Raw genomic sequence first — 17,587 nt, 5'->3', positions numbered from 1 at the left:
GAAACTAAAGAAAGAATGTCCAACAGAGTTAGTCAGACAGAAAGGTGGGGGCAGTAGCTAGCAACAAAGAGCAGTTAAAAGCAAGAAGAGAAATTTGGAGGTTGAGAAAAGTAAAGAACGTTAGGAGCCTCCAACAAAGCAATAGAATGTAGCACCATCAAGGGAGAGCATAATTGAGGCTAGGAGCCAAGAGGTTAATACAAGTGGACAAAGGGTCGCAATAGAGGTGAGCTCTGATTTAGAATTAAGTGGTTATCGTAACAGTACCGAATACTCTCCTCTCTTGGAGAACTAGCATGGAGATGATATGACAGTCCCTAGGGAAGAAGAGGATAGGCCTATTGATGTTGAGGAAGTAAGCTATTGATGTTGAGGAAGTAAGCTAGGCACTTGAGGCTGTTGTGATGCTTTGCTAGTCGAATCGACTCCAGGTTTGGGGAGGTGCACTATACCACTATAATTAAGGCAAATGCTTATGCCAAGAGGCGAGGTGACGACTGCCTGAACAATTAAAGATATTCAAGGGTTAGTGGAAAAGGAAGATAGTGAGAAACATAAATAAATTGTAGAAACGATGGCAAAGGTAATTAGGACCGATAATGAGTTGTCATTAAAAAGTTTAGATTGCTATACCAACGGTTAGCAAGGTAGTGGATGAGATTGTAGCCCAATAGTATGAGATAGTAGAGCATGACTTGGGAAGAGTCGCAGATGACATGGAGTGTGAGGAGATCCAGGAAGGCATGGTTTCAATCAGAGAAAGGTTGAGGAAGGCAAACGAGAGGATTGTAAAGTTGGAGGCCGAAAACAAGTATTGGAGAGATTGCCAGCTTATCCAATAGTTGCATTAGGTAGCCCTTCTACAAGATAGTGGGAGCAACATAGAAGAGATATCGACTCAGTTGCATGAAATCAAACATTGGATTAGTGATAAAATTCAAGATTGGCGAAATTTCTTGCCTTCCTTTATCTCGACATTCAAGTCATTGGTGTCTATTAGAGACAGATTTAGAACATTTAAAGGGGAGTGGAAAGATTTCCTTCCAGTCAAGGACTTAACCATTCCCATGCTACGGGTAGTTATCGGGCTACTAGAGAGACATTTGGAGAGAACCAAGTTGGTGGATGAAGGAGGAAGGAGTACGGTGGAGTCTTGGTATGTTGCCTTGATCATTAGATTGAGGAAATTGAAGAGATACAGAATGAGATTGCACATCACAACCCAGGCTTTGACACTTGCATTTTAACCATGATGAGTGATGTTGGGGTTGCACTTGATTTCAAAGATATGAAAGAGGAGAACGTCAATGAGACAGAGTTTGGATTAAGATTGGATGAGTTGGGGAAGGTTGCCATTAGGAAGAAGTATTTGGGTACCCTTGCCTCCCGGATATGTGAAAGAATATGAGAAGGATTATGAGAAGACACTGCAAGCAACAAGCAAGAAGCAACATGATGATTTTAGCTGAGCTCAAGATGAAACACACGCCTTGCCCTACCATGAAGGAAGTCAATGATAGGCTAGCCAAGTTCATTGCCTTGGCTAAGAATATGAAAGAAAAGGGTACAATTATATTAGAGGATCATTTGATGTAAGCCCGAGTTGCAAATTCTCCTTTCTTCTTGGGTAGGAAAGGTGTTTGATTTTGATTGGCTACCATTTTGGTGCCTTCTGATTGGTTGCCACTTTTTCTTTTTTCATTGGTCCATTGATGAGGTGGCGTCATCTCATTGGCCGATGGGGTGGCAAACCTAGTTAGGGTTTCTGGGATTTGATTTGGATCGTTGATTTTGCCTCTTAATCTCTACCATTGGTTGTATTTTTGGCCCCTATATAAGGTCATTTGCCCTCATTTGTAAAGGGTTGAAGAAAATTGTTGCTTATATAATACCAAAATTGCGTCTCTTATCATTGTTTTGTCTTGCATGGTGATTAAGAACACTTGGTGTTATTGCATGGTTTCTACTTCTAATAGTTAAAGTTAAATTCAATTGAAGTTGTTAAAGTAGATTTTATTTCAAGAAAGTTGTTAAGAAAGAGTAAGAATAGATGGATAGTTGTATGGTGATATTAGTGGATGTTTGATAGGGATCTATAAACTAGGCCACTAGCATCCTAGCGGCTTGTTAAGAAGCCTTGCGTGGTAATCTAGTCTTTTTCCCCTTGAATCATTGTGTCTATGGAGGTAGCACTGCTGGCAAGCTTTCATCAGATTTGATCCCCGTCCATCTGCTAATCTTTCCATTCATAGGAGTAGAAGTAAAGTAGCAAGTAGTTTAGTTGTTGGAGTTTTTGAAGAACAAAGTTGGAAGTGAGATAAATTAGAAAAGTAAATTGAGAAAGTCAAGTCAATATACGTTGCAAAGCTAGATTTCATCACCAGCACAACAAAAGTTCGACATCCTTGAAAGAACAACGTAAGCCTGCCTATGTGATTAACCAGCAAATCATATTAATATAACTGAGTTAGTATCCACAAGTGTAAGGAACCTTGGAGTTTTTCTCACGTTCTTCATGAGTATTTACTTTTCAAGAGAGGGTTGAGTGTTTGGTATTCTATATCAAGTATTCAATTGCTATATGTTATGTAGTGGTATAAAATTGACATCAACAAACACAAGTGCTTGAAATTGAGGGGAATGAAGGAAATTAGTAGGTTACTATAACTCTTTAAATTTGCCTCTTGCTAACCTACTTTTTCTCAAAGAACTTTTATTGAGTTTGCACCTATTTCACAACTTCAGCCAAGGATTTTGTACACAATGAAGCATCCTAGATTTTAGAAGCAAGATGAAATTTGAGGGAACTGATGCCAAGGTTTCTAGGAGATGCAAGCACTTAGAGAAGCCAATTATTTTAATATAATTTAATACCTTCCAGAAAATGTCATGAGATATAACTTTTTAAACATGAACAATGATAGAGTTTAAAATTTAACTTTGAAGGTTAAATATTCAAATGTCATTGTGTCAAAGAGTTCAAAAATCACACTACATATTTCATATTAGATTATCAAGACATGTTGAAATTAAGAAATGTTGATACACATGCAAAAGGATATATGACTTTTGAGAAGGTTAAGGTTTGTGTGGATGTGTTGCTGTAATATATTTGAGTATGGCTGAAGATACACAGTAGCATCCATTATTTCCATCAGTTGAATTTATACTATGCAAAGAGCTCTTATTAACATTTTGTTGACATTAACAAATCATAACACCAGAAGAAAACTGATCCATTGACGAGTATTTCTAGAGGGACAATTGAGCAGATTGATGAGAAGGCTATAATGGCTATCATGATCATTATAACATGAAAGAAATAATGTATTTCAAGGATGATGATAGAGGATAAAAATCAGAGTTTTTTTATAACACATTATGCCCTAAGTTTTTTGGAGGGTGATGGCAATTTCTGGTCTGGATATTGTGGAGATGACAGCTAGAAGAAACTTGTGCATTAGTACATTTTTGGGGATGCATCTTGTATTGGAGACATGTTTCCATCTCTGAGTAGTGTCTCTTGTAACCATGGTAGATGCTCTTTGATGAAAGTTGGTTTGGCATAATTGCAATCACCTCCTCTTTTTTGCTACCTAGAGTAGAAGCTTCCAACTCATTTCCTTTCTTTGTGATTCCAACATTGAAAGAAATTGAAAGCATGGTAGAATCAGAATTGAGATATTATATCGGCTAGGAAGTATTTTAGAAAAAATCTTAAAAAATGAAGAGATGAGAGGCAAGATTGAAAATTAAACTTTGTAGAAGTTAAAAAAAGGAGGAAAATGAACAGGGAAGAGAAAGAAATGTAATACGGAAAAGATGGAGAGAGAAGAAACTATATATAGATAGATAGATAGATGGATGGATGGATGGAGGGAGAGAGAGAGAGAGAATCCACCTACTAAAACTCAGACTTGGTGGACTTGTAAACTGCCCTGCATTATACTGTAACACTGTTCTCATGTTGTCTTCAATTCTTTAATAATCCACTTTTTTAATATCTTCATCTGGATGCATGTGGAATAGATCCTTTATTTTATGGTACTTGCACATAAGTACAATTTCCATTTTTAATGTTTGTTTGCCATTTATAGCTGCTGATTGGCTTAGTTAATTTACAAATCTAGCTATTGAAAGATGTTTGATGTACTAAACTTTTCTTTTTGCCAGATTTGTGTAATTCATTCTGTTCACCATGGTCCTGTATCATCACAATATACAGTTACAGGAGCAACATATGCCCCTGATGGTGTAGTTTATGATTTAGCTGGCCTACAGGTAATAATACATTTCTGTACTTTAATTTTCTAAAGATTGGAAGTTACAATGCCATGAAATAATCCTAATCTTGTAAAATTGCAGTAGTGTTTTACAGTATTACCATTGGAACTTTTGTAGCATTTCTAATATTTTATATCGTTTAATGTTCAAATTGATTTCCCATATAAAAACTCTTTTTTGGTGAAGAACGTAATGGCATTGCCTTAGCAGAAAGGTATCAAAAATGGAAATTTTATATATTTTAAAGTATGAAAATTATTTTGAAATTTTAAAAGAATTTATATACCACTTTTTTAATGATAGTGATTAACAGATTGCCAAAATGGGTTGGCTATCACTGTGTTGAATTTTTTGAGGATCACTGCAAGTGTAATAGCATTGCCATGTATTTGGTATGTGTTTTCCAAATGCATCAATCTCTTGGAATTTGTATGAGGAATAAACGAAGAAGAGACATGTCCCTTCACGGGACATGACCATTCAGTAATATAATCAATATAATAGCAAACTTAATTTTATATATATATATATATATATATCATTGTAACTATATTAACTTCTCTCTGAGCTCACAGGTTTATCCTGATTGGCCATATTTTCTTATAGCTCGTCATATTAGTTTGGAATTAGATACCTGAGCTTTCAGTTTTAGAGGTGCAAGACATTCGCTAATCTGCTAATAATTTTGGAGTGTTCTCCTTTGGAGACCAAATTGGCAGCATTCTAAGATTGATAATCCTTCATATAGATGGTGATCTGAATATATTCATGGCTTGTGGCTGCGAGATATTAGCCATCTATTTTGCAGAGGCTGTGATATCTTGGATGTTGCGATCTGTATAATTCCTAGCAGCGGTGAACATACATTCCATTTTCAGCTTGTATAATAGCAGCATTTATACATATTCGTGGTGGATTTGAGATATCCGCAGATGAAGCAATCATTATATCTCTTGGGTGGCAGACAAATGACACTTCTGTGATATGCTTGAAGGGGATATTACATCAAGCTAGATTGATTGATAGTGAATACAAGTGTTTATTAAACCAAACAGGCGAAATGCAAAAAAAAATTTGTCAATGGCAAAATGATAGACTGATGTACTTTGTTTTGATACACACCTTGAAAGGAAAACATAACATGCTGGAATTAAAAGAAGTATCAAATGCATAATCTCACCATTATATATTAGAATCATAAATTAGCATTCCATTGTAAACTATCCAAGATGTTTAGTCTTGAATTAGCTTTTGGCAATTAATCATCCAGTTCACATTAATAGAAAGATAAAGATTGAGATTTTACATACAGTAACATACTTAATCATTCACAACAATTTGAATCATGATTGATTTCTTTAGTGGTAGATTGCATCAAAAAGGGGACTTATATTGAAAAAATATTGACAACAATTTGAATCATGATTTATTTACTTAATTTGCCGATAGGCTATTACATCAAAGACTTTGGCTGGAGGGCATGATTTTTCATATTGAAAAGCATTTGCAATAAGTTTTGTGGCGGTTGCTTCTCCTGTCTTTTCTACCTTGTGGAAGGTCATCAGTGGATAGAGGCACCTAAAAATTGCTGCGAGTTTTGCATGTGTTCAGCCAAATCTCCATCTCCATTGTTCATCGTTCAACATATCACGCAGACTCGTTTATTCCTAATGAATTTTCTGTTCAAACCGCATAATTTCACTTTGGAGCCCATTGCATATAACCAAACCAGAAAAAATCATTTATATGCTGGAAGAAATTCATCTCTTACTCTGCCAAACAATGGAAAAAGCAAGGCAAATTGTGCAGGAAGTTCTTAAAGAGCTGAAGGTGTTTAATGACAGATTTGTAGAGAGGATTCCTCTGCCAACACCCCTTGTTCATCCAATCCCTCCTTCAAATTACTCCTTCATTGATGGGGTCGCTACAAAAGGCACGATTTTGAATGACGCAACTGAATTGTGGGCTCACATATATTTGCCTGAGAAAAAGATGGAAGAAAAGCTTAAGCTTCCACTTGTGACTCATTTTCATAGTGGAGGGTTTTGGATCAGCAACACATGTATTATTATTTGTACTTGTGCCTCGCTAGTTGATCGCATGTAGTGATCATGGCAGTGAATTACAGGTTGGTGTCAGAGCATCACCTCCCGACTGCCTGCCATCAGTGTATTGCAACAATCGACTTGATTCAAACCCTTGCCAAAATGAGTGAAGAAAAGGAACCCCAGACCAACGAAAACGCTGATTTTTGACACTATTTTATTATGGGAGAAAGTGCAGGGGGTAATTCAGCTTACCATACGGCCCTGGCATATGTTGTCATATAAAGCCCTAATTTTATTCCCTTACATGGTTGTGGACTCATTCATCCAGGGTTTCTAAGGAATGAGAGGAGCAGATTTGAGGAGTATTTTTTTCCTAAATGCCCTCTATTACCATTTAGAAGATATATGGATTCTTGAAGATGGCTTTGCTGGGAGGGAGTGATAAAGATCATTTGACCATTAATCCCATAGTTCCTTAGACTCAGGATCTCCATGGATTAAAGCTTCCAAACATGTGAGATGTGTTAAGGGTGGAGCTTCTGTCAGATTGATTTTATCATGAGATACCTTGTTGATGGTAAATCATCTTTAAGATAAATATCTTATATATATAATATATATTATATGTATTATACATTATATATTATTATATAATAATATAATAATATAATGATACATTGCATATATGGTTAACATATTTATATTACATATATGCTTAAAGATGAGTTATACATATGGATATTTATATTGTTAATATATTAACTAATGATGATAACTATAGAGACATGTCTCTTCATAAGACATGTCTCCTCTTGTATTTATTAGGTCTTCAAATCTGCATTTGGAAGACATCAATCACATTGGCAATGTTAGTACATTTGCAGAAAAACAATCCTAGATAATTCAACATGGTATCAAAGCAAGGCTGCAAATGTTAAGCAGTGAGAAAACAAGTAAGATAGACAGTGATCAGAAGAAAGAAAGGAGTGAAGCGTATTAGGACATCAAAGAAGATAATATTTTAAGGATAAACATATTGAGAAGACATCGACTGAAATGGAGAAAGGTACAGTCAATAGTAGCAATACATTGAAATGGCCATATAACAAATTTGCAGGTTGATAATCTGCACAACATTCACAATACATGAAGGCAAAGGTCATCAATACCAGAATTTGAAAGGTGAATATGGTCAATATCTAAAGAATTGTGTACAGAAAGTCTGATTCGGGTCCTTCCCAATACAGCTAGAACAAATATTCTGTTATGCCATATCCACATGGAGGAAAATGATCAGATTTACAGGGACATTGGATAGAACATCAATAGAAAGAGGCTCTGCTGTATAGAATCGTTAATGATACAATCAATGGATAAACTAATAGGAGTACCCAATCTAGTAGATGTGTTCAATATTGAATGCAAAGAATAAAATCAGAGATGACAACACGGTAAGCAAAATCATTGAAGAAGTAATATCATACACTGCCAAGTATAGGAGGTAACATGGCAGAAGAACAGAGTAAACCACTGCACATTAATAACTAAGGCAGGCACACAGTACCAATTGAAGAAAAAAAAGGAAGGAAGAAACATGGAATAATAAATATCTAACAAATATAACTGCCACTTTCATCCCATGTGTACTCCTTCAAACAGGAGAATAATATATGCATTTGAAGTTGAGGAAATAATAGCAAGTAAAGGATGGCTAAGCAGGGATAGTGGATCGTACAAAGGTGCATTGGCATCGAGTATCAGTAAATCATTGCGTAGGTACCACACCGTGATGAGAGATAGGATCCGAGATTGTATATAATTATCTTGTCAGAAGATATCAATGTCATTTATAAGGAAATAATATTTTAGGGCTTACTTATGAACACATGAAGTCATTTGTGTTTTTTTTTTACGTTATAGCCATAAACATTATGAATCAATTGAACGCTGTTGGAGGTCTGATTAATGTAGTAAGAAGACTTTATAATGCACAGTGGAGGCTCTTCAATTTATACAAAATTTGAGTACGAGTTCGTTTTTTAATACGATGGAAGTTGAATAGTAAGAAGACAGTTGGCAGTTGTTTAGAAGTGATTATAACTACACCAAAACTCTCGGACTATATAAAACATATGCTTGGTTCAATTCATTTGAAGGATTCTTTTAAAGACATAACAAATAGGTGATGTTCACATCACTGGCAATATAAAATTCAATCCTTTGCTGTGGCTTGGTTTGATTCGCAACAAGTGTCTAAACGATACTCTCCAAAATGTTAGGCTTTTATTTATTTATTATTGAATAAGATTAGTATAGATACACGATAGTTATTGAGAACCCAAACTGTCAAATTCAGTTTGTATTGCCACCTGCATACATAAACTGTCAAATTCAGTTTGTATTGCCACCGGTATACATTCGACACAATGCTGGATGCAGTCAATAGTTTCTAGCAAATGATCTCAAATCTTATTGTTTGTTGGAGTTTGTTGGGTGCAACAAGTGATTAAACATATGTTTTATTCATCGATTCCTTAAATATTCAAAGTCAGGCCAGACTTCAACGGTTACTGTGATCAGACAGAGACTGCAAGACAGGAATATTAAATAGCAACGATTCCTTCCAAAATCTACAATCATCTATAGACGTCCATAGCGGATTTTCTACCCAGCATAGAGACAATGACAAAGATTATTGAGGAAGTTCGTAAATAGAGTATGATCTAGGGTGCTATTCTAAAATCTTGTATGAACCAAAATATCATGTAATCTTGGTCTCCCTTCTAGAAAATGAAAATTTGAAGAACAGTTAGTGAATAGTTATCAATTGGGTATCGAGCAAACATGGTAAGAGAAGCATGAAGGTATGAGTTCTAAATATTGATATTTTTGATTATTTTGAAATATTTGTAAATGTAAAAGGATTAGTTGATATACAACAATATAGTAATATAAACTTTATTTTGTGAATATAAATGAATATAGGTTAAAGTGTATATATAATTGGATATTTATCTATTTTGCAACTTATATTATTATGCAAAATTATTTAGTATCCTTGAGTATTTTATTTAACAAATCAATGAAGTCTCTCTCTTAGTTCTATTTATTATTATTATTTTTTATAATAGCTATGTGCCTTGGTTTTTACCTCTGAGAATGTTCTTGTAGGAAAAGAGGGAGATTGAGATTCAAATGGACACTGACATTTTAGGCAATCTTGAAAGAGAGGAAACATATAGAGAACATGATTATGCAAAATTATTTAGTATCCTTGAGTATTTTATTTAACAAATCAATGAAGTCTCTCTCTTAGTTCTATCTATTATTATTATTTTTTATAAGAGCTATGTACCTTGGTTTTTACCTCTAAGAATATTCTTGTAGGAAAAGAGGGAGATTGAGATTCAAATGGACATTGACATTTTAGGCAATCTTGAAAGAGAGGAAACATATAGAGAACATGATTCAGTCAACCTTTGGTGATCTTGATCATATTAATTCAAAGGCAGTAAACCACATTGTGATAGATTCACTAATGATATAAATTTGGAATACACAGATCGCAAGCTGTTCATTCATGTTCACTTCTATTGTTAAACTAACTGAATGTTTGGACCTTCAATAGACGAAAAGAGCAAGTTGGAACTCAGAAAGGAGTTGTCATATTTGATAGAAAATTGTTCAACAATATAAGAATAAGTGGAAATTTTACATTGTGTGGGGGGGGGGAGGGAATAATAGTCAATGTTCCATTCCCATTTGAACCTTATTTAGAGGGAAGATGTTGCATTCTGAAATAATCTAAAAAGACAATTTCTGAATCTTCATGTGCAGATAAGTATGTTTATCTTTTACATTTATCTATTCTTTGTAGTCTCTCTCATATTTGTAATTCTATACATACTATGAGGGTTATTTGCCTTGATCTTTTCCTTTATGTTTGAGGATATTCTTACAAGAAAAGGAGGCTGGTACTTTACATATGCTATCAAATATTGTGCAGACTTGATCTAATGATAGTAGCTCCAAAGACCTCGATGATCAAGATGGATAAACTGAGGCTCTTGAAGCAAACATCTTTGATGATTGAGATTATGAGATTCTTATACATTAAGAGGGAGTATGGCACTTCTTCTAAGGCAACGTAGAAGCTTAGAAGATTGATACTTAGAGGGAGTCTAAAAATACATGTGTGTGACTTCATAATTTTGATGGGCCTACCAATGTGTACATCATGAGGAAATAACAACCTATCACTATAAAATCGAAAAGTTGATATTAGGGAGTTTGATAGGCATCCTTGGGCGAAGAGAGCTTCTAATGGAGTAACTATAGGACATGACTTCCCAGGCTTATTGCTTAGAGGGAGAATTTTGAGGTGCAATCCTTTGTCAATGATATCTTCTCTATCAAGAGAAGTTATAAGTAAATGTATTCTTCTCTATGAGATAGAATTGAGGTGAAAACCTTTGTACCACCCTCTGACTAGGTTCATGGTGGTTACTATTTCACATATGATATGTAATGAAAGGTGATGTTCTTTCATTAACATATATAAACAGAAGGTAACCATTATAGGGCGACGATGTTATAAATGGTAGACTTGTTATCATGACAAACTTCATTAAGTTGTTGTCCCAGAGTGCTAGAAGTCATGATGATGAATAAACAGAAGGTAACCATTGTAAGGTGTCGATCTTATAAATGGTAGACTTGTTATCATGGTTCTTTGGGCCGGATTTTGTTGGACACCATGATAACCAACTTGTTATGGTACTTTGAGATGGATCTTGTTGGACACCATGACATAGTTACTACTATAGATCACACTTAAGGTGGTGTTAAAAAGTAATGGAATTTGCTTCAATTGTGTGTTATGAAAGGTGAGAAATTTAGCCTCATAGTGAATTGAATATTATACTGAGATGATATCTCTTCTTATTGTTGAGAGACTAATGTGTTTTATAAATCCTCCCTAGCTAAGAGGGAGTTTTAAGGTTGTAGCTTTTGTTGGATTGATTTTATCATGAGATACCTTGTATATCATCTTTAAGATAAATATCTTATATATAATATATATTATATGTAATATATTATATATTATATATATTATACATTATTTATTATATAATAATAATATATTATATATTATAATATAATTATTAATAATATAATAATATATTACATATATGGTTAACATATTAATATTACATATATGCTTCAAGATGAGTTATACATATGGATATTTATATTATTAATATATTAACTAATGATGATTAACTATAGAGACATGTCTCTTCTCATATTTATGAGTCTTCAAATCTTCATTTGCAAGACATCAATCATATTGACAATGTTAGTTGTGAGAAGGGGACATTACATTAAGCTAGATTGATTGATAGGAAATGCAAATTTTGATTAAAGAAAACTGGAAAAATGCAAGCAGAATTTTGTGAATGGGAAAATGATAGACCAATCCTTTTGGTATTGATGCACAAAAAAAAAAAAAAAAAACCAAATTGGAAATGAAAGATCTGTTGATATGAATTTTATGCCAGTACAGCATGCAGAATTAGGTTCTGTTGACTAAATCGGTCATGCAATGTGGACAAAATTGATCAATAATTTGAATGGAGATCCCAATTGATAGAACTTCTAAAAATTAAGGTTGATGATACCAGACTCTTTCCTACTCAACAACTCCTACAGTAATCACTGCCACAATTTGCATGTTGCAGTACTAAAGATTCAGAGGTGGGTGTTGTTGATTTTGATACTGATATTTGTCTTGTTCATTGTCGCACCCTTTTCTTGAGTAGCACTAGGAAGCCCCAGGTAGTTTCAGTCCCGTGGAATTTCACCTTGGAGAATGACAGTGATTTTCCCTAAAAATGGTGCTGCAAATGATGTCAAATCCATCACCTTTTACACAATTTATAAGTTAGTAACATGGATTTATGAAGTTTGCATATGGTGATAGCCATTCCAATGGCATTACAGCTGATTCTAAATTTTATTCCAGCCATGATGCCAATGCCATTTCTCAAAAGTGAGAGCATTAGGCCACCATTATCATGGCAACGAGATGATTGTTGGAGCAAAGGCACTGCCAATATGAGAGATTCAAAAGCTATATACATGGGTGGCACCTCAATAAGGAAATTATATAGAGACAAACTTGGGTTTTGTATGTGCAAGGGCACTCAGTCAAGAGCAGCCTCTGCTACATAGCTTAGCAATCTAGACTATTGGCTTTGATATAGGAGCAACACACTATCCATCATCGTTTGTATTCACGTTATGAAACCATTTGCGATAATATATTATTATAGAAGGGACTCTTTCTTAAATTTCTCTTTTATAGTTTTAGCTGAATCTAGAATTAGTGAGTTAAAAAAAACTCATACCCATCCTAATAATATGAGCACTAATAATTGTTTTCTTAAAAAGATATACATGTATATGTAGCATTTCATTTTATTGTTTATTATTTATTAAAGAAAGTTTTATATGCTTTTGTATTGCCAAGCCCTAAACAAACCCGACCCCCAAATTTTTTTTTCTTGGACAAACCACCGAATCAAGGAACTTGAACTTGAACCAATATTAGGATTGATAATTTAACACAAACTAATAAATATGTAAATAAGTGTCCTTTAATTTCCTTTAGCACGGTTCTAGTGACACTTATATAAGTCACTTGAAGCAACTTTCAAATAATTAAGCATAAGTCATCTTTGAGATTTTACTTTTTGACAATTTAGTTAAGCCATAATAAGCTTAAGTTGCTTGAGCTGGAATAGTATTGGGATGGGTTTTTTTGGAAGTCTTGGTGCTTCACATTTGTGAGCATCACCTAGATGCAATGAGTGGTAAGTGTTCCATTCATTCTCATCAGAGATGGGTTCTTGTGAACTGCTACTCATTAAATGTTGTCAATCAATTTGACTCAAGAAACTACACTGTTGAATCCTGATAGCAATATTGCCCTTTAATTTAGTTATTAATTGATTTTCCCATTTTCTCCCACGCCTACTAAAAATTTGTGGAAAATGGGTTGCACAATGAAATTGTGTGCTGGAAGGGGACATGACTGACAATTATAAATCAACTCATATTCTTCAAATCAAGGATACAAATATTTTAAGTTCGAATTCATTAATGCTCAATGTCAAATATCCTCCGGTTTTCATGATATTAGTCTTGAGTCATTCCTTCATAGAATCAGATAAATATAGGAATCTTGGGTAACACGTTTGTTTGAGCTTGATGGTTGATTGGAATTGAAAGTCCAGTGTGTAGGTAGCTTTGCATCCAAAGTCATCTTAATTCTTGGCTTCAATTTTTTGTAGGTTTTAATTCCTCAAGGAGTGCCTTTCACTTGGAACTGTCAGTTATGTTTCTAGAGAAGGGATTCCTATAATTTTATTACTATAATAAATCTTGATCAGTTCCTGTCCTGCGGATGGCCAGGGGATATTTCTTCTACATCTCCAGTCCCCAAATGTCTGAGGTGTCAGGGAATGTGTACTCATGGCATGCTTGTTTTCATCGAAAAGGGGTTCTGTAGGGAAAACTGTTGATATAATTGCTGCAACTCATTTTCTTTTCCATGCTTGTTTCATTTTCCAGTGCAATGTAGATTAGACAGACCACTTTCTTAAGCTATTTTGCATGATAAATTGTTTGGAAACTGCAGATGATTTATAGCAGTGTTTGCCATGGACATTAGAATTCCTTTTGATCAAATTCTCATTGGTATAACCAAGACAATTACAGATCAACTCATGTTCTAATCAAAGAAAAAAATATTTTATGTGGTAAGTTATTAATGTTCATTTCCACCATAAGTCACGATCTTTCATGATTTATGGTTTGTGTCATTCCTCATATGTTTGGATAGCAGTGCGAATTTTGTGTAACAATTTGTCTGAAGCTTGATGTTCTTTGTGTTGGCAAGTTTTAGTGCATAAAAATCCTTTTATTCAAAGTCATTTATATTGAACTTTTATTCTAGTCTTTAATTTCCTCTAGCATTGCCTATGGTCATAAACAATTCAGTCTTATAGAATTTTCCAAGAGTTTTGCTTATTATGTTTCAAAGCACTATCCTGATTGCTTTCTTCTACAGAAAATTTGGGAAATGGCCTTTCCCCAATATTGTTGTAATATTTTTGCAATACTTTTGTGGTGTTTTGAAGGTGGGTATAGAATATTGTCTCCTAGAAATTCATTTCATTTCCATAGCTTTTGTTTCTTATCCTTTAGTTGAGGAGTGCATTCTTCTTTTTATTTTCTTTGTTTAACCCCTCTGTCTTTTCCTTTTAAGACTTTTTTAGACGTCTCTAACATCCAAAGTCAAAAACTGATCAGTTGTAGGATTGAGATGTTTTCAGACTTTAATTATTTGTTCACTAATCCGTTATGTTTTTCTTTTTCTTTTCTGATACTTGAATTATCTTTATGATAAAATGGTGCTTTTGCATAAAGATAATGATTTTATGTATGCAAAGGCTGTGAAAGTGATGGAATCTTTATTAATATATTCTGACAAATTGAATTATGTAGATGGATGCAGACAATTGTTAAGTCGTTTTTTCATTTTTAATGCAGCTAGAGCATCCTGCACATTTTCCCTGTTTACTTCACATAGCGATGTGCTCAGCTCTGTGCAATGACTCAACGCTGCAGTATAATCCAGACAAAGGTTCCTACGAAAAAATTGGAGAGTCAACAGAAGTCGCTCTTCGTGTTCTGGCAGAAAAGGTTGCATGTTTCAACATTGATCTAAATTTTCCATAGCTATTTTCAATTTCAATTTCAAGCAAAGATTTTCATTTTGAAAAGGGACAGGTGTGTGAAGGAAATACATGAGAGTCTATTATAAAATTTGTAATCTTAATATACAAAAGTTGAAATCATATTGTAAAGTGCCATGTCAATCTTATGGAGAAGAAATGATCTTTTGCAGGTTGGTTTGCCAGGTTTTGATTCGATGCCATCAGCACTAAATATGTTAAGCAAGCATGAACGGGCATCTTATTGCAATCATTACTGGGAGAATGAATTTAGAAAGGTACATATCATATACTTATAGGCGATTTTTTTATGCCTTGTATTTCTTTCCTCTATCGGTGGAGTTAATAAAACCTAGATGAGAATATGAACAATATGCATGTAACATATTCAGTTCTTCTATATTTGGATCATACCCAAAGAATCTTATTTACAGCCAATTCTACATAAGCTTTCAGCGAGGAATTATTTAACTATTTATTCAATGGAAAAGCAAAAATCACGTTTTGTTGTTCTCTCAAATAAATCAATTTTCTTATCTTCATCTTGTCTACATTATTCTTGTCCTTGAACTTGTTTAGCAGAAAGCCAGTGTTGACTTTGGAGTCATTATTTTGAGAACAAGGATTCTTTAAAATTTCACATCAGTATTGATTGGATGCGCCTTGTGTTCTTCTTTCCAAAATTTTGACTTTCTGCAACTTTTATTTCATTTTTAAGAAGACCCATGCTATAGTTTTGGTCCTTTGGATGCTTTGTGTCCATTATACTCAAATATATACTCAAGTCATATGGACCTATTTTTTCCATCTATAAACATGTCACATTAATATAAAAATAGCTTCAATTTCTAGCTCAGCATTGATTTTGATTTCTAGGCTACATTTTAATAAATCCCTGTTTGAGAGCTTTTGTTTGTCTACGAAAATCATTTGATTTATGACTTTTAAATTATTGGAAGCTTTCTAGTCCCTCAAGAATTCCTGGGATATCCTTCATCATTGTTTTTAAGTACATCATAAGGTTTGAAAAAGAAAAGTGATGTTGCAGCAGTAAAGACTGCACAATTTGTTCTAGATAAAATGGTTTCTTATTTGTCTAGTCGTTTGGAGAGATTGCAGAGCTTGGTTATATGTAAGGACATCATTATTTCATTTACGGCTAATTGTCTGGAATTGAAAAGTTTGGCTTTATCTTTTTCTTGGGTACTTCATCTTTGGAGATTTAATTTGTCTCAATTTATTTGTGGCCTTCGGAATCATTGGCTTGTGCAATATAACTTGGTTATATGCAAGGACATCATTATTTAATTGCTGGTTATATGTAAGGACATCATTTATTCCATATTGGTGGTTCATTAACTTGTAGAGCAAGGCAATTAAATGATCTGATTTATCTTGAAGTCGGTAAAAAACACACACCAAAACAAATAAACTCTATTTTTCTTTGAGAAGCTTCAAGAAATTGGTTCACTACAAAACAAAATTTGTTTCTAATGCCAAAGGACAAGAGTGCACAGTTGGTAGCCAACACTGTAATCAATGCGGAGTGGCCACATTTGTAATGTCCCCACTTTAGTAGTTGACCAAGTGCGTGTGCGTTAGCCTAGTTCTACATGATCCCGAGGACTAATGAAAGGTTTAAAAGGGATCCTAGAGTGTTTTGGCCTAGTCATCTTCAGTTCGGGCCAAAATGGAGTTGAGTTACTTAGTCTCAGGCATACTTACTATTTTTAGTAAGTCAGCAGGACACAGGGGAGGCTAGTTTTGGTGATTGGATTTGATACTCAGCGAGAGCTTTCCGATGAGATATTAGTCATGCTGTTCAGAGTCCGATAGCTTATATATTTTTATGCCTGAAGTATTATTAAAGTAACATTTAGTTTAGTTGTAAAATATTACTTTAATATTAAATCTTATGGGAATGTGTGCAAATCAAAGGGGCGCCTAAGGGAGACATAAGTGAATATTTTAATATGTTTTATATTGCACATCTTTTATCCCACATTGCTCGTGAGTGTTGAGTAGACCCTTGGAGAAAGAATAAATGGTAGCATTGGTGGCTTCATTTGGGAAGGTTGAATATGAGAAGAAAATTGATGTGAGCTGTAGATCCATTCTTGGCATTAGAGGATGTCTATTCTCTCTTGTGACATTCTAGACATTATTCCCTTGGGGTTTGGCCTTTGGAATCCATTGTTATCAGCTTCATTATTAGGCAAATTGGGTGTGTTTCTAGCTACAGGTAGATTTGGTGTTTTCTCACATCTTCATTACTCATCCAACGCTTATGCTACTTTGAGGGAGTGGTTTTATGTAGATATTGGACTATTTGAAAGACAAAATTCTGTAGAAACACTGTTCACGCGGGTACTGTTCATGCGACACTATTCATGCAACACTATTCATCTCACTGTAGCAGCAGGTTTAAATAACATTTGCTGGTGCATTATGTCA

General features: G+C 34.3%; 1 protein-coding gene and 1 pseudogene across 4 annotated transcripts in view; both read left to right on the top strand.

Annotated features, from left to right (window-relative positions):
* ECA3 (endoplasmic reticulum-type calcium-transporting ATPase 3) overlaps nt 1–17,587 on the top strand; it is a 344,449-nt gene that overhangs the window by 175,008 nt on the left and 151,854 nt on the right. For all 4 annotated transcript variants that reach the window (XR_016355913.1, XR_016355911.1, XR_016355912.1 and 1 more), the window contains exons 16-18: nt 4,174–4,281; nt 14,949–15,101; nt 15,307–15,411. Coding sequence is in view for 1 of the 4 variants with exons in the window: in XM_089799217.1 (XP_089655343.1) it covers nt 4,174–4,281; nt 14,949–15,101; nt 15,307–15,411 (366 nt within the window). In the remaining 3 variants the exon portion in view is untranslated. The remainder of the gene's footprint in view (nt 1–4,173; nt 4,282–14,948; nt 15,102–15,306; nt 15,412–17,587) is intronic.
* LOC149537834 (putative carboxylesterase 17) lies at nt 6,067–6,850 on the top strand (annotated as a pseudogene).

Source organism: Cupressus sempervirens, chromosome 9, assembly GCF_028749045.1.
Source record: "Cupressus sempervirens isolate cs-2001-9-10 chromosome 9, ASM2874904v1, whole genome shotgun sequence".
NCBI classification, from domain to species: domain Eukaryota; kingdom Viridiplantae; phylum Streptophyta; class Pinopsida; order Cupressales; family Cupressaceae; genus Cupressus; species Cupressus sempervirens.
Note: the sequence above shows the minus strand (reverse complement) of the source record. Positions and strands in the feature narration are given on the sequence as shown.